Consider the following 18,508-nt stretch of genomic DNA (forward strand, 5'->3'; position numbering starts at 1 on the left):
ACCTCCATGCTATCTCTCCGGCCCCAAAAGAACACTTTTTAACAAGAAGCAACTTCATAGATAAACTTAAGTTTTTTCACACCACAGTTGTTACCTTGAAATCATAATATATATGGACTTGCTCAGGTACCATATGGGATGCCAAGAACTGAATCTGGGTTGACTGGGTGAAGGGAAAATGTTCTACCCTCTGTACTTTGACTCCAACCCCTCAAACTGAAGGTCTAGTTTTGTTTTTTTGGGCTACATCCTGCAGTGTTGAGAACTCACTTCCATGACTTTTTAGATACATGAGTTCAATTCCTGACAGTGTGTTTATTGCCTTGAGCACTGCCAAGTTTGGAAGGAAAGAAGGAAGGGAGAGAAAAATCAGTTTTCTTTTCTTTTCTTTTCTTTTCTTTTTTTTTTTTTTTTTTTTTTTTTGGTTTTTGGGTCACACCTGGTGGCACTTAGGGGCTGCTTTTGGCTCTGCGCTCAGAAATTGCTTCTGGTAGGCTTGGGGGTCCAAATGGAATGCTAGGAATTGAACCAGTGTCGGTCCTATGTTGGCCGTGTGCAAGGCCAACCCTACTACTGTGCTATCACTCCGGCCACTTTTTTTTTTGGAGGGCCATACCTGGCAGAACTCAGTTGTTACTCCTGGCTCTACTCTCAGAAATCACTTCTGGCATGCACGGGGGACCATATAGGATGCCAGGATTCAAAGCACCTCCTGTCCTGGATTGGCTGTGTACAAGGCAAATGCTCTACTGCTGTGCTATCTCTCCGGTGCCAAAAATCAGTTCTCTTTTCTTTCTTTCTTTCTTTCTTTATTTTTTTTGGATCATTCCTGGCAGCTCTCAGTGTTACTCCTGGCTCTACATTCAGAAATCGCTTCTGGAAGGCTCCGGGGACCATATGGGATGCTAGGATTCAAACCACGGTCCTTCTGCATGCAAGGCAAACACCCTACCTTCATGCTATCTCTCTGGCCCCGATAATAAGTTTTTTTTTTTGGTTTTTGGGTCACACCCGTTTGATGCTCAGGGGTTACTCCTGGCTATGCGCTCAGAAATTGCCCCTGGCTTGGGGGGACCATATGGGATGCTGGGGGATCGAACCACTGTCCGTCCTATGCTAGCGCTTGCAAGGCAGACACCTTACCTCTAGCGCCACCTTCCCAGCCCCGAAAATAAGTTTTCTTTTTTTTTTTGTTTTTGGGCCACACCCGGCAGTGCTCAGGGGTTACTCCTGGCTGTCTGCTCAAAAATAGCTCCTGGCAGGCACAGGGGACCATATGGGACACTGGGATTTGAAACAACCACCTTTGGTCCTGGATTGGCTGCTTGCAAGGCAAATGCCGCTGAGCTATCTCTCCGGGCCCCAAAATAAGTTTTCTTAATGGTTAGACACTCTTGACAAAAATTTTGTTTTGAGGGGAAATATTATGGCTATTTGGTAAAATTTTAAATTAGGAATTAAAGCTGTATTTTTCCCTCTCTTGCTATTGATAGTAATTATTATTTTATTTACATCTTTTTTTTTTTTTGTGTGTGTTTTTTGGGTCACACCCGGCAGTGCTCAGGGGTTATTTCTGGCTCCAGGCTCAGAAATTGCTCCTGGCAGGCACAGGGGACCATATGGGGCACCGGGATTCGAACTGATGACCTCCTGCATGAAAGGCAACCGCCTTACCTCCATGCTATCTCTCCGGCCCCACATCTTTTTGTTTGTTTGTTTTTGGTTTTATAGGCCACACCCGTTTGTTACAGTGGTTACTCCTGGCTAAACGCTCAGAAATTGCCCCTGGCTGACGCCAGGGGATCGAACCGCAGTCACGATCCTTCCTTGGCTAGCACTTGCAAGGCAGACACCTTACCTCTAGCGCCACTATTTAGATAGATCTTTTCTCATTCATTTTTGTTGATGGTGGTGGTGGTTTTTGGGACACATGTGGCAGTGTGTAAGGGTTAGTCCTGCACCCAGAAATTACTCCTCATGATTCTCAGGAGATCATATGTGATGCCAAAGATTGAACCCAGGTGGGCTACATGTAAGGCAAATGCACTGCCCTCTTTGCTATTGTTTTGGCCCCTTCTCATTCTTTTTTGAAATATTTACTTGTCATCTTGAAACCATTTTCTTTCTTTTTCTTTTCTTTCTTTCTTCTTTCTTTCTTTTTCTTTCTTTCTTTCTTTCTTTCTTCTTTCTTCTTATCTTTCTTTCTTTCTTTCTTCTTTCTTTCTTTTCTTTCTTTCTTTCTTTCTTTCTTTCTTTTCTTCTTCTCTTCTTTTTCTTCCTCCTTCCTTCCTCCCTTCTTCCTTCCCCCTTCTTCCTTCCTCCTTCCTTCCTTCCTCCCTCCCTCCCTTCCTCCCTCCCTCCCTCCCCCCTCCCTCCTCCCCCCTCCTCCTCCCTCCCTCCCCCCCTCCTCCCTCCCTCCCTCCCTCCCTCCATCCCTCTTCCCTCCCTCCCTCCCTCCCTCCCTCCCTCCCTCCCTCCCTCAGGGGCTACTCCTGGCTGTCTGCTCATAAATAGCTCCTGGCAGGCATGGGGGACCATATGGGACACCGGGATTCAAACCAACCACCTTTGGTCCTGGATCGGCTGCTTGCAAGGCAAACGCTGCTGTGCTATCTCTCTGGGCCCATTACTCCTGGCTTTACGCTCAGAAATTGCTCCTGGCAGGCTCCGGGGGACCATATGGGATGCTGAGATTCGAACCACTGTCCTCTGCATGCAAGGCAAACGCCTTACCCCCATGCTATTTCTCCGGCCCCTTGAGACCATTTTCAAGAATGTAAAACCTTATTCTATTTATTGCTATTTTGTTTGCAAAATATCTCTCATGAAAGAGCTGCTCAGTATAAACTGGTTATAATGTTTGTTTTTCTTTTTAGAATTGCTTTGACTCTGCATAAACATTTGGATAGCTATAAGCCAGTAGAGTTATTGAAGATAATCCAAGCATTGATTTATCTACATTTTCAAAGTAAAGAGCTTTTCGAAAAACTCCGAGAATTACTATTGAGGTAAGATTCAAAGAGAAATGTCTGTTTTCAGTCTTTGATTTTTATAATCCAGTGCTGTATGAATTTTAAATTGAATTGTGTATAGAGTTGTTGGAACTTCGATAGAATTGTATGACTTATTGTTATCATTACTATTTTTTTTTTTTTGGTTTTTGGGCCACACCCATTGACGCTCAGGGGTTACTCCTGGCTATGTGCTCAGAAATCGCCCCTGGCTTGGGGGGGGACCATAAGGGACGCCGGGGATCGAACCGCGGTCTGTCGTTCCTTGGCTAGCGCTTGTAAGGCAGACACCTTACCTCTAGCGCCACCTTCCCAGCCCCATCATTACTATTATTATTTATGGGCCACACCAGGCAATGCTCATGGCTTACTCCTGGCTCTGTGTTCAGGAATCACTTCTGAATGTAGCTCAGCAGTAGAGTACTTGCCTTGCAATTTTTTTTTTTTTTTTTGGTTTTTGGGTCACACCGGCAGTGCTCAGGGGTTCCTCCTGGCTCCATGCTCAGAAATTGCTCCTGGCAAGCACGGGAGACCATATGGGACGCCGGGATTCGAACCAGGAATCACTTCTGGCTGGACAAGGCAAATGCCCTACTCACTGTATTATACTCAAGTCTCTGAATTATTTATTAAAAGTGTTTTAACACCTAACTCCTTTCACACTCATTCTGCCAGTGCAGAATATTTGAATGGAAATTAAGCCAGTAGGGGATGAGTTCCCTAAAGCATGGATAACAGTAAAAATTAAGCTATTCTTCCTTGTAGAAGAAATACAGTCTAATTAAATAAGTTAAATTAGTGTGAATAGCTCTTTAGACTAGGAATGCAGACCATTCATGTAATAATATTTTTGTTTGTTTGCTTGGATTTGGGGTCATATCCACCCGATCGTAGGGCTAACTTGTGACTCTGTCCTCAGGAATCACTCCTGGTGAACTGGAAGAACCATATGTAGTGCCTGGAATTGAACCCAGGTTAGCCATGTGCAAGGCAAATTCCCTACCCATTGTACAATTGTTCCAGTCAATAATTTTTCCTTTTTAAATCAGATCAAAATATAATTTATCTCTGTATATAGATCTATTAATATCTAGATCTTCTTTCTCTTTTTATAGAATATACATAATCCTTCTTTTCCCCCACATTCTTCTCCCTAACCTGGGTGTCCAGCATTTAAGCCAAGACCCTGCATGTTCAAAGCATGTGCCGTACCACTTGAGATACATCCCAGGCCCAAATCTGATTTGTTGTTATGATGGGACCACACCCAATTTACTTTGGGGCCATGACCCATATTTTTATTTGCATGAATTAATTTGTTCTGTCTTGTATCTACCTTTTTTCCCCTCAGTTTTGTGTTTATGAGATGTACCTATGTTTTTTATTCATAGTATTCTGTTGTCAGAATATAGCATAAAAAAAAGATCATTCTACTTTTAATAGATATTTGGTTTATTTCTGGATTTGGGCTACTGTGGATGCTGCTGTTATTAACATGAATGTACATATCTCTTAGTAAACATCTGTATGCATAGAGCATAGAAGAACATATGCTCATTGATTTGTAATTTATCATCAGTGACTCCTACTAAATAGTTTCTGAAGTGGTTGTGCCCGTTTCTAGTTCTAGTACAAGAATGTGAGCAATGTCTGCTGCTCTACTTGGTAGTTTTAATTTTCTAATTTTAGCCAGGTTGCTGGGTCTTTACTGGTGTTGTTAATAAACAAAAGTGTCTGTGTGCCTTTTAGAATTTGAAGTGTCACCAGGAAAGAAAAAAGATCAAGTGGACGTTGTCAAGAGTCTCTCTTACAGGGATGATTGGGTTACTTTTATGTATCTTTTTAAATTAAAATTATTCTTTATTAAGTAATATAACATTTTGGTGTGGGAGAATATGAAGAATTTGACTTTATACCTGACATAAGCTTGACTTCCCTTACTTAGGTATTGTTCATTATTTTCTAGTGGAGCCTCTTATCTGGGCAATGCTCGGCCTGCTATGTGGGACTGAATTTGGTATTTGTGCTGCAGTGCTCAGGGGACAGCAGGGCCACACTAAGTGCTACAGTATCTTGGGGCCCAGGTGGTGTGAGGGATTGAACTCAGGACCTTGTAACTATCTAGGCTTGTATTCTCCTTCTAGGAATAGTCCCCTACCATTAGATGTTTGTATATATGAATTGTACAAAGGGTTTTCTGGCAGTGCTTGGAAACCTAAGGACCACTTCTAGGAATATTTGACCTGCTGGTTGAGCCTGAGAGTTTGGTGCTTAGGCTGGTAGTATGGTTCTATTGTGGGTTGGTGGTGTTAGGTCCCTCACTATCGCTCTACTCCTTGGGGACTGGGCAGTGGTGGGGATTGATCTCAGGGTTAGACAGGTTACTCCTGGCTCTGCACTCTGAATTGGATCCTGGCAGGCTTAGGGAACCATATGGAATGCTGGAGATTGAACCTGGGTTGGCACGTGCAAAGTAAATGCCCTACATACTGTGCTATTACTCCTGACCCTGATGTGGTGGATTTTTGTTTTGTTTTATGATTATAAAATAAATTTTCATTTAGTACTAAATGCGTTGGTTACAGACCAATTATTGTATGAAGTTATTTTGGAAATTTATAACACATTTTTTCATTGTCAATTTGTTTTATTTCCTTGTATAAAAACTTTTTTGGTTTGTTTATTTTGGGGCCACACGTGATGGTCCTCAGGGCTGTCACCTGACTCTTGGCTCAGGGGACTTTATGTGGTGTTGGGGATTGATTGGGGCCAATTGTGTGCAAGGCAAGTACTTTAACCCATCTACTATCTCTCTGGTCCCATCCTTATATATATTTTCTTTCCTTTATTTATTTTTTTCCCTGGCTCTTGGGCCAGTGATGCTCAGGGGCTACTCCTGGCTATGAGCTCAGAAATTGCTCTTGGCTTGGAGGACTATAGGAGGTGTCAGGGATTGAACCTGACTTGGGTGCCTGCAAGGCAGGTGCCCTACCCACTATCCTATCTTTGGCTCTATTTTTGGGGGGGTGGGGAGGAATAGGCCTACACTGATGGTGCTCAGGGGTTACACCTGGTTCTATGCTCAGAAATTACTCCTGGTGGGCTTGGAGGACCATATGGGATGCTGGGGATTGAACCCAGAGTTGGCTATGTGCAAGGCAAAACTTCTACCCATCCAGCCCCTGACTCTGTTTTTTTTAAATTACTTATTGAGGGCTGGAGCAGTGGTGCAAGTGGTAAGGCATCTGCCTTGCCTGCCCTAGCCTAGGACAAACCAGGGTTCGATCCCCCTGTGTCCCATATGGTCCCCCAGCCCAGGAGCGATTTCTGAGTGCATAGCCAGGAGTAACCCCTGAGTGTCACAGAGTGTGGCTCAAAAACAAACAAACAAAAAAAGTACTTATTGGTATTATTATTATTTTGTTTTTTGTGCCACACTTGGTGATGCTCAGGGGTTATTCCTGGCTTTGTGCTCAGAAGTTACTCCTGGCAGGCTTTGGGGACTGTATGGGATGCTGGGGATCAAAACTGAGTTGGCTGTATGCTAGGCAAACTCCCTACCCACTGTGCTGTTGCTCCAGCCTTTGATATTAAAAATCTTAAGGTGTATTTTAGACTGAAATCCAACTCCAAACATGTTTGTATTCATGGTGCTTAAATAAAGATTATTAAAAAACAATAAAAAATTTTAAAGAAAACAAACCAAAAAAATGTACGTTAAAACATCTTGACATGGGCCCGCAGAGATAGCACAGCAGTGTTTGCCTTGCAAGCAGCCGATCCAGGACCAAAGGTGGTTGGTTCAAATCCCGGTGTCCCATATGGTCCCATATGGTCCCCCGTGCCTGCCAGGAGCTATTTCTGAGCAGACAGCCAGGAGTAACCCTTGAGCACCGCCGGGTGTGACCCAAAAACCAAACCAAAACAAAACATCTTGACACTTTCTTCAGTATTGAAACATAATCATTACATTGTTCTAATCCTTCTTAAATTATTGATGAGCCAATAATGCCTATGGTAGCTATTATGTGTTTATATTCAAATACTTGCTTATTGAGGGGAATTGTTACTGCTGGACTGATTTTGTCTTTTCATTTTTGCTCCCCTTCCTTTACAGTCATTTGAAAACTAGCATCATACCAAGTGAGATTTCTGTACTGGCCTATGCTATTTCTATGCTTCCTTCTCTTCAGCCAGATGAAGCAGGGTTGTCTCGGATTGAAGAAGTTTTACCACAGTGTGACCTCAATGATATGAATGTTTTAGCCACATCTGTTTTAAGATGGATCCACTATGAGCACATGTATTTGGGTAAACAAGCTGGGAAACAACTGAAACTACTTCAAAAATTAGATCACTATGGTCTGCAGAGACTACAAAACTTCAGTGATTTAAATTTGCTTTGGGAAGAGCTTAAAACTTTAAAAGGAGATTGGTTTTCTGAGTCACTTCTTAAAGACGCAGTGGCCACTCTAGAGCGCATGGTAGATGAAGTAAATCACACGAATGTCACAGGAATTGCAACTTTCATTTCTAGAACTGGCTACCTCAGCACTTTGCTACTTGATAGGATAGCCTCTGTGGTCACTCAGCATATTGAAAAGGTGAGGTTGAAATGTCATCTGGTAGTTTTCCAGTTGTCAGTTTCTAAAAAAAAGAATCTAAACAACCCTCAAATTTTTCATAAATGCTAAGTGTGACTTTGAGTTTGTACTTTGAGATTAGAAATTATTTATTTTGGTTTTGGGGCCACACTCAGTGACGCTCAGGTGTTACTCCTGGCTCTGTGCTCAGAAATTGCACTTGGCTTGGGGAACCAAATGGGACATCAGGGGATCGAACTGCAGTCAGTCCTAGGTCAGCTGTGTGCAAGGCAAACACCCTACCTCTGTGTCACTACTCTGGCCCCTGAGATTAGAATTTTAAATTTAAAAATTGGGGGGCCGGAGAGATAGCATGAAGGGAGGGCGTTTGCCTTGCATGCACAAGGACGGTGGTTCAAATCCCAGCATCCCATATGGTCCCCAAGCCTGTTAGGAGTGATTTCTGAGTGTAGAGCTAGGAGGAACCCCTGAGCGCTGCGGGGTGTGACTCAAAAACAAACAAACAAAAAATTTAGCTCCAGGGCCCGGAGAGATAGCACAGCAGCGTTTGCCTTGCAAGCAGCCGATCCAGGACCAAAGGTGGTTGGTTCGAATCCCGGTGTCCCATATGGTCCCCCATGCCTGCCAGGAGCTATTTCTGAGCAGACAGCCAGGAGTAACCCCTGAGCAATGCTGGGTGTGGCCCAAAAACAAAAAAAAAAAAACAACAAAACAAAACAAAACAAATTTAGCTCCAGTTTTGGGTTCATCAATGTATTGTTCTACCCCTTAATGCCTTATCCTTCAGCATTGTAGATTTGAAGCTATTGGAAAATCAGCCATAGATTTATTACAGTATTATTATTATCATTATTTTGGGAGGCCATGCCCAGCAGTACTCAGGGGTTATTCCTGGTCTGTATTCATAAATCACTCCTGAAAAACTTGGGGGACCACATGGGATACAGGGGATCAAACCCAGGTCTTCCTGGGTCAGCCCTATGTAAACACCCTACTGCTGTGCTATCACTCCAGCCCCCATTACAGTATTATTGGGTTTTTGTTTTTGTTTTTGGCTTTTTGGTTTTTGGATCACACCCGGCAGTGCTCAGGGGTTACTCCTGGTTCTATGCTCAGAAACCACTCCTGGCAGGCTTGAAGGACCATATGGGACGCCGGGATTCAAACCACCATCCTTTTCTGCATGCAAGGCAAACACCCTGCCTCTATGCTATCTCTCTGGTCCCCCATTACAGTATTATTAAGGATAATAGTCAAAATTTATTGACTTAAAGAAAAGAAATAAAGCAATACTGGTAGTACTAGGATAGTGAAATATTATTTTCACTATCTTCTTGTTTTCTATGATTCTAGATACTACTTTTTGTACTTAAAATAACTTACAGGGGTTAGGGTATAGCTCAATGTGTGAAAACCTGAGTTGCATCTTAGCTTTCACATATTACCCTCTACCTCCCAGAATGTCTGGATGTAATATTGATGGCACCCAAGTACCACTTGGCCTTAGCACCAAACCAGAGATGACTTAGTGGACATACTTTTGCATGCAGGAAACATACGTTTGAGCCATGGCACTTCATCCTCTTTTGAGCATATCCATGAATGACCTCTGAAAACTGTCAAGTATGACCCCAAAATAAAAGAAAATTAGACAGAGCTGGGGAAATGACTCATAGGACCTGAATTCAGTCCCAGGCACCTTGTACTCCTGAGAATTTCTGTGAATGACCCCCAAGCCTCAATCTAGAAGTAGCCCCTGAGCAACACTGAGTATGGTAAAAAAAAAAAAATTAGGAAAGTGTGAGAAGAGTGTGAAAACAAAAAATTTATCATGTTCTATTTATTTCAGTATTCTTTTTTTTGTTTTTTGAATTTTTTTGGCCACACCCATTTGATGCTCAGGGGTTACTCCTGGCTCAGATATTGCCCCTGGCTTGGGGGGACTATATGGGATGCCGGGGGATCGAACCATGGTCCTTCCTTGGCTAGCGTTTTCAAGGCAGACACCTTACCTCTAGTGCCACCTCTCCAGCCCCATTCTTGCATTCTTTTTATGTTTTTTCATACTTATTTCTAGAAATTGTAAAATGCTGTTTTTTAGATTATATGAAATGTTCACTTACAAAATCCTCTATGTATATCTGGATAAATCTTTAATTTGGGGGGGGGGCATACCTAGTGGTGCTCAGGGATCACTCCTGACTCTGTATTCAGGGATCATTCCTGACCAGACTTAAAGGGACCATGCCAGGAATTGAATTCAGGTCAGTCACATACAAGGCAAGCACTTTACCTGCTGTACTAGATAAATCTTTTAGTTAGAAGATAGTATTTTTTGTAAATGAAGTAAAAGTCTGTTTTAATTTGTTAACACAGTGCCTGACAGTTCATATATACTGAGTGGGTGAGCAAATAATAAAAGAAATAAAAGTAGGTAGAGCACATGATTTGCATATGAGAGTTCACGGCTGGATCCTGGGCATAATACAGATCTCAGGCACCACTGAGCTCTACCAGGTGTGGCCCAAAAAGAACCCCACCTCCCCCCCAAAAAAAGAAAAGAAAAGGGGCCAGTGCAGTGGTGCAAACTGTAGGGCATTTGTCTTGCACGCGATAACCTAGGACGGACCTCAGTTTGATCCCAGGAGCGATTTCTGAGCGAATAGCCAGGAGTAACCAACACCTGAGTATCACCTGGTGTGGCCCAAAAACCAAAAAGAAAGAAAAAAAGAAAGAGAAGAAAAGAAAAATAGTCTGATGTTCTAAACTGGATCAGTTCCTTTTGATATTATTTAATGATTCTAATTTCTAATTAGTGATACTAATTTCTATCCTTTTATGTTTTGTTTTGTTTTTGTTTTTTGGGTCACACCCAGTGGTGCTCAGGGGTTACTCTGGCTGTCTGCTCAGAAATAGCTCCTGGCAGGCACGGGGGACCATATGGGACACCGGGATTCGAACCAACCACCTTTGGTCCTGGATCAGCTGCTTGTAAGGCAAACACCGCTGTGTTATCTCTCTGGGCCCTTATGTTTTGTTTTTAAGCCATACCCAGCAGTGCTCTGTGCTCAGGGATTACTCCTAATGGGATTTGGGGGATCATATGGGGGACTGGGGTTGAACCTAGAACCATTGCATGCAAGGCGAGTGCCCAACCTTTGTACTGTCACCCCAGCCTTACTTTCTATTATATATTTTTTTTTATTTATTTTTTTATTTTTTATTTTTTTTTGTTTTTGGGCCACACCCTGTGACGCTCAGGGGTTACTCCTGGCTATGCGCTCAGAAGTTGCTCCTGGCTTGGGGGACATTATGGGACGCCGGGGGGATCGAACCGTGGTCCATCCAAGGCTAGCGCAGGCAAGCAGGCACCTTACCTCCAGCGCCACCGCCCGGTCCCTCTTTCTATTATATTTTTAATGACTAATATATTTTGAAACAAGATTTTATATCTTAAGGAACTGATTTGTAGATTATTTAATTTTTTTCTACACTAGCATTTAAAGTTACTAGCAGTGATGGAGTTAAATGGATTTATAATCAGGTAGATATTAATAAATCAAATGTACATTTGTTATTTAACCAACCATAGATGATTTCATTTATTTGTAGAGATGTTAGAAAAGTTCCCTCTAAATTAATATTTAGCTTAAAACTTTACTTGGGTTGAAACTGTATTTTGTTCTATTTATACAGATCCATCCTTTTGCAATGCTTTCTACTATTCTTCCATTCAGCATCTTAAACTATGACCCACCCCAAAGGGATGAATTTTTGGGAACTTGCATTCAACATCTGAATTCTCACTTAAGTAAGTATATTGTTTGGTAGTATATTGCTGAGCTGAAAAAGCTCTCACAGAGTAAATGTAATAGCCATGCATTTTAGACTAAATAAAAAAAATTGTTTGTTTTTGGGCCACACCTTGTGGCACTCAGGGATTACTCTTGACTCTGCACTCAGAAATTGCTCCTGGCAGGCTCAGGGGACCATATGGAATGCTGGGGATCGAACCCAGTTTGGCTGCATGGAAGGCAAATGCCCTACCCTGCTGTGCTATAACTCTGGCCCAACAAAAAATTTATGTCTACTTTTTTCTTTAAAAAAAAAAAAAAGTCGGGGCCGGGAAGGTGGCGCTAGAGATAAGGTGTCTGCCTTGTAAGCGCTAGCCAAGGAACGGACCGCGGTTCGATCCCCCGGCGTCCCATATGACCCCCCCAAGCCAGGGGCAATTTCTGAGCGCTTAGCCAGGAGTAACCCCTGAGCGTCAAACGGGTGTGGCCCAAAAACCAAAAAAAAAAAAAAAAAAAAAGTCAAACGGGGGCCGGAGAGATAGCACAGCAGCTGATCCAGGACCTAAGGTGGTTGGTTCGAATCCCATGCCTGCCAGGAGCTATTTCTGAGCAGATAGCCAGGAGTAACCCCTGAGCACCGCCGGGTGTGGCCCAAAAACCAAAAAAAAAAAAAAAAAAAAAAAGGAAAATGTCAAATGGGGCCATAGTAATACCTGTAGTACTATCTCGTCAGTCAGCTTAATTGAGGCTCACTTGCACCTTTCACTTCTTACTGTGTGATGCTGGGAAAGTCATTCTATTTTTTTTTTTTTCTCTTTCACTGCTGGGAAGGGGGAGGGGGCCGTGCGGTGTAGGGTCATGGGGGGCCCCCATCTCTGCTCCACGGAGCTCCCATGCTGCCGCTGCCGCCACCGGCCTCAGAGAGTCATACAGCTCCAGCTGCTCTTCTGTGGGGGTGCCCCATGGCCAGCCGGAGGGAGGGAAGGAGAGAGGGAGAGGAGGACACAGGCAAGCGGGGTGGCTGGAAGTGGGGATGGAGCCCAGACAGCCAAGGAGGAGCACGGCTGAGAGAACTAGGGAGGGAGGGAGGGAGGGAGGAGGAATGAGGAGGAGGAGGAGGAAAAGGAAGAGGACGAGGAAGAGGAGCGTCATTCTATTTTTTTTATTTCTCTAAATCTCTATATTCTCACAAAGTGGAGACAATAGAGGTCAGAGCTATAGCACAGCGGGTATGGTGTTTACCTTACAACCGACTGGCCTGGGTTCGATCCCAACATTCCACATGGTCCCCAAGCCTGTCAGGAGCAATTTCTGAATGAAGAACTAGCAGTAACCCCTGAGCACCACTGATATGACCCCAAAACAAACAAAAGAAAAGGCAGAGAGAGTAGTTCTTACGAATACTGAATAACTCTCTCTCTCTCTCCTCTCTCTCTCTCTCTCTCTCTCTCTCTCTCTCTCTCTCTCTCTCTCTCTGTCTCTCTGTCTCTCTCTCTCTCTCTCTCTCTCTCTCTGTCTCTCTCTCTCTCTCTCTCTCTCTCTCTCTCTCCTCTCTCTCTCTCCGACCCCCACATCTCCTTTTTAACATTAGTTAGTGATCTTGTTTGTTTAATTCTTCCTTCTTTCAAGGCAGTTTCAACTTTGTATGTAAATCTAGTGACGATTCAGAAATATTCACATACTAATTACTCTAATATTTATATAAGTGAATGATCCAGGCCAGGGATGGCGAACAGGATTTCGACCCTCATTCAAAATGGCAAAATGCAATATGTGTTTAATACATTATTGTTAAAATTAGATGCTTTTGTTTGAGTGTTTGTGTGTTTTGGCAGGTCACTGCGTAGTGTGGCTCTCTGACTCTCACAGTTTAAAATTTTGGCTCTTTGTGTCGAACTTGTTCGCCACCCTTGATCCAGGCAATCATTTCAAGAAGCAGAATAAATACCCCAGTAGCCTTGTTCCCTGTTCCTCTTTCCTTCTTGACACCTAAATGTAATTGCTTTCCCACTATTCTGACTTGTAATTATACAGGTTAATTTAGTCAAGACTGTGTATCTGGGGCCGGAGAGATAGCACGGAAATAGGGGTTTGCCTTGCATGCAGAAGGACGGTGGTTTGAATCCCAGCGTCCCAGCATCCCATATGGTCCCCCGAGCCTGCCAGCAGTGATTTCTGAGCATAGAGCCAGGACTAACTTCTGAGTGCTGCTGGGTATGACCCAAAAACCAAAACAAACAAACAAAAAAAGACTGTGTATCTGTTTTGTTGTTTTTTTTTTTTAGATTTGGTTTTAACTGAATTGTGTGCTTATGCATATGTACACTAATGTTATAAACTATATTTATAGTGACATAATTAAAATCTTCACTTCATTTTAGGTAAATTGGATCCTCTTGTTTTATTATTTCTTGGTTTCTCTTTTGCCACCCTTGAATATTTTCCAGAAGATCTGCTAAAGGCAATTTTTAACATAAAATTCCTAGCCAGATTGGACTCTCAACTTGAATGTATGTATTTATTCTTTAATGTATTGTTACATTTGAACTTTATATCCAACTTCCAGTTCTTGCTATGAATAAAAATAACCCATAATGGGGAAAATTATTGTTAAAAATATGCACTAAGCAAGGGAGAGAGGGAGTGAAGAGATGGAGGGCATTGAACATTTTTGGTGAAGGAAGATATAGTATCTTAGTACATCAAATAATAAATATTGGGGCCAGAGAGATAGCATGGAGGTAGGGCATTTGTTTTGCATGCAGAAGGACGGTAGTTTGAATCCTGCATCCCATATGGTTCCCCCATCTCCCAACCCCCAAGCCTGCCAGGAGTGATTTCTGAGCATAGAGCCAGGAGTAACCCCTGAGCACTGCCAGGTGTGAGCCAAAAACCAAAAAAAAAAAAAAAAAAAAAGTTAACACTATTCTAAAAATGATATAAATTATAATAATTATATAATTATATATATTATGCACATGCTCAAACCAGGTTTGATTTCTGGCATCCCATATAGTTATTTTTGACCTCTGCCAGGAGCGATCCCTGAGCCCAGAGCCAAGAGAAAGCCCTGAGCACAACCAACTGTGGCCAACTTAAAAAAAAGTATTTACTGATCATCATAGGAATTTGGAAAATATAGAGAAATGTAATATGGAAAAGAAAAATATTACCTACCTTTCCACTAAGTGAAACTACTGTTATTATTTTGGAGGAAGGGCTAGTGTCTTACTTTTGGGCCATATCTGGCAGTGCTTGAGTGCGTGGAGCCTAAACACAGCTAAGTGCTTGGAGATTGGTTCCAGTGGGGTAGAAGGGAGGGTGTAAGCTGAGGCACCCAGAATAAAAATATGTGCTCCTCCCTTGTGGCCATCTCCCCAGCACTCTCTCTTGCTCTAATTTGCATGTTTCTGTAGTTTAAAATAAAATTAAGATTATTTATATATTCACTTTGTATGTTCTTTGCCATTGAACTATAATGAATTCCCTTTATGAAATATTTTTGAAGTCTTGAATTTTGTAGTGTCTCTGTAATGTCTACTACCTTGTAGATTATTTTAATTCCTCAATACTATATGCATGAATTATTGCTCTCATCTTATTCCTAAGTGGAGTAATGTCAATGAAAAGTTTTTGGTGTTATTTTTAAGAATGTAACCTGAAAATTACGAAGAATTGGTCCTAGTCATGCCATTGAAAATGATCATCTTAAAAGCTAAAGCATATATGTACAAATGAAATGATTTTATGCTTTGAATAAAAATAACCTATAATGGGGAAAATTGTTGCAAAAAGAACACACTCTTTGCAAGGTTCACTCTATCAAAATTCAATATTTTGCTTTCAATTACAGTTTTATGTTCATCTCTAAGGATGAAGGCCCAGTTTCGTCTCATGGAATTGAACAGAGCAATATGTTTGGAATGCCCTGAGTATCAATTTCCGTGGTTTCATGACCGCTTCTGTCAGCAATATTATCATAAAGGTTTGTGTTTTCTTTGGGTCAGATAATGGAGTTTAATTCTAAATTATTCAGTAAGACATCATTATTGTTGAATATAACCATGACACCAGAATTCCCAAGAGTGCCAGGATCTATTTAATGGATCCATCTGGGGATGAAGGGTTGTATTACAAGAATCTCTTACATTTAGGACATAAACTTTTTGGTAGAGAGCAAAAATTTTATACTGAATTTTGTGTCAATGTTTTTGACATTGCATGTTCATTGTTCACACTGAAGCTTTTGTTGGAAATACTGTTTATAGAATTAAAAAGTGATTTTTTAAATTTAAAAATGATTAATTTACTTCAAATGAACTCTTTTATTTTTATAAAGATATTGGCAGCAACACGAATGAATCACAACAGCAGATATTGAAAATATTAGCAGAGTTACTAGGAGGAATCAATTATGTAAAGGCCTCCGTTTTTACGCCTTATTACTACACCGTAGGTAAGTTTTTGGTAGGTTACTGGGTAGTTTCAAAAGACTAAGCAGAATGAAATAGGATCATTTTATCAATTGAGTTTTTTTTTTCTTTTTCTTTTGTTTATCAATTGAGATTTTATTTTATTTTATTTTTTTTTTTTTTGTTTTTGGGCCACACCCGGTAACGCGCAGGGGTTACTCCTGGCTATGCGCTCAGAAGTCGCTCCTGGCTTGGGGGACCATATGGGACGCCGGGGGATCGAACCGCGGTCCGTCTCCTAGGCTAGCGCAGGTAAGGCAGGCACCTTACCTCCAGCGCCACCGCCCGGCCCCTCAATTGAGATTTTAAAAGAATGTTTTTCAAGTTATCTTGAAAAGTTCCAAATAGTTAAAAATAGAAAGGAATGGTACAATGAATCTTAAAGTTCACATGGCTCAGTTTTGATAACCATGAACATTTTATGTTCTTCAAAAAATCCCCCCCCCCCCCGGTTTTATTTTTGGGGCCAAATCTGGCAATGTTCAGGTTACTCCTGGCTCAGTGCTCAGGGGTCATACCTGCTAGTGTTCAGAGATCTTATATGATTTAGGGGATTGAACCTGCATTAGCTGCATCCAAGACAAATGCTTTCCAATGTTTTATGGCTACAGCTCCACAAAAACAGTTTTTAAGAACCACCAGTTCTGGGCCCGGAGAGATAGCACAGCGGTGTTTGCCTTGCAAGCAGCCAATCCAGGACCAAAGGTGGTTGGTTCGAATCCCGGTGTCCCATATGGTCCCCCATGCCTGCCAGGAGCTATTTCTGAGCAGACAGCCAGGAGTAACCCCTGAGCACCATGGGTGTGGCCCAAAAACCAAAAAAAAAAAAAAAAAAAGAACCACCAGTTCTGGGGCTGGAGAGATAGCATGGAGGTAGGGCATTTGCCTTGCATGCAGATGGACAGGGGTTTGAATCACGGCATTCTATATGGTTCCCCGAGCCTGCCAGGAGTGATTTCTGAGCATAGAGCCAGGAGTATCTCCTGAGCGCTGCCAGGTGTGACCAAAAAAAAAAAAATCACCATTTCTAACTGAAAGCCAGATTCAGATTCACTGAACAATTCTGGATTTTCAAAAGTCAGTCCTCTCCACTTAATTCCCTAAAGTTAGTATGTTGCTACGTTCATATCAGAAACTAACACTTGTGTGAGGTTCTGATTAAATCTTCAGCATCACACAACGAAAAGAAAAGTAAGTTAGATGATCAACCTGAATAAAGCTTGTCAGAGGATGTGTTAATACTAATCTGGTGAACTTTCTCAGTTATCTAGTTATAGAAGATATTGATTTAAATGCAAGTGAGCTTGGATATGCTGGATAACTGGATAACTAATATTTTTTAAAAATTTGGACTGGGGGGGCCGGGCGGTGGCGCTAAAGGTAAGGTGCCTGCCTTGCCTTCGCTAGCCTTGGACGGACCACGGTTCGATCCCCCGGTGTCCCATATGGTCCCCCAAGCCAGGAGCAACTTCTGAGCGCATAGCCAGGAGTAACCCCTGAGTGTTACCGGGTGTGGCCCAAAAACCAAAAAAAAAAAAAAAAAAAAATTGGACTGGGGGCCTGGCGGTGGCGCTAGAGGTAAGGTGCCTGCCTTGCCTGCGCTAGCCTTGGACGGACCGCAGTTCAATCCCCCCGGCGTCCCATAAGGTCCTCCAAGCCAGGAGCGACTCCTGAGCGCATAGCTAGGAGTAACCTCTGAGCGTCACCAGGTGTGGCTCAAAAACCAAAAAAAAAAAAAAAAAAATTGGACTGGAGAGATACTATGGGGTTAAGGCACTTAAGTTTACAATAGAGCAACCCTGGTTCTCTCTATCCCTGGCACCACATATGATCCCATGAGCATTACTAGGGGTCACTAGGAGTAGCCCCTGAGCACCTAGTGGTGATAGTCACACCCAGTGAGCAATCTCCTCACACCTTAGAAAAACTCAACTAATTGCCTAAATCATATGCATTAAGGGAAACAGACTAGTAATATATTTGTGATCTTTATATGTATATATATTGTTTGGAGCTTGTCTAAAAACAACTTTCCAATATCAACTATTTGCTATGTAATTTGTATGGAAAAAATAGGTTATATACTTGAGTTTTTGCCTTTTATTGTTTTTAGGTGAGTTTATTTTCTCCAACTGTTACCAAGAAATTGAAGAAAATTAAACTAAAACATTTGAGGCCATGGAATTGGCTTAGTGGTAAAGTGTATGCTTTATATATAGTAGACTGGGGTTTGATCCCTGGTGCCATAAAAAAAAGAAAAGAAAAGGAAAAAAAAACCAACCAACCAACCAACAACAACAACAAAAATCTTTTTTTTTTTTTTTTTGGTTGTTGGGGTCACACCGGGTGGTGCTCAGGGGTTATTTCTGGCTCTGCGTTCAGAAATTGCTATTGGCAGCCTGGGGGACCATATGGGATGCTGGGATTTGAACCACCATCCATCCTGGATGGGCTGCTTGCATGACAAACACCCTACCGCTGTGCTATCACTCCAGCCCCCTAAAAATCTTTAAAAGGGGGTAGAATAGATAGTACAGGCGTTAAGGCACTTTTGTGCAGCTGACCCATATTTTGATCATATATGCCTGGTATCACATATAGGCCCCCTTGCAGTCCAGTGGTTACTC

General features: G+C 42.2%; 1 protein-coding gene across 1 annotated transcript in view; it reads left to right on the plus strand.

The window, feature by feature from the left end:
* Nucleotides 1-18,508, plus strand: part of FASTKD1 (FAST kinase domains 1) — a 45,025-nt gene that overhangs the window by 20,757 nt on the left and 5,760 nt on the right. Inside the window, 6 exon segments of the mRNA XM_049773533.1 lie at nucleotides 2,877-3,008; nucleotides 7,129-7,615; nucleotides 11,312-11,426; nucleotides 13,791-13,919; nucleotides 15,263-15,394; nucleotides 15,749-15,865. Of these exon segments, the coding sequence (XP_049629490.1) occupies nucleotides 2,877-3,008; nucleotides 7,129-7,615; nucleotides 11,312-11,426; nucleotides 13,791-13,919; nucleotides 15,263-15,394; nucleotides 15,749-15,865 (1,112 nt within the window).

This window comes from Suncus etruscus, chromosome 5 (assembly GCF_024139225.1).
Source record: "Suncus etruscus isolate mSunEtr1 chromosome 5, mSunEtr1.pri.cur, whole genome shotgun sequence".
In the NCBI taxonomy this organism is placed as follows: domain Eukaryota; kingdom Metazoa; phylum Chordata; class Mammalia; order Eulipotyphla; family Soricidae; genus Suncus; species Suncus etruscus.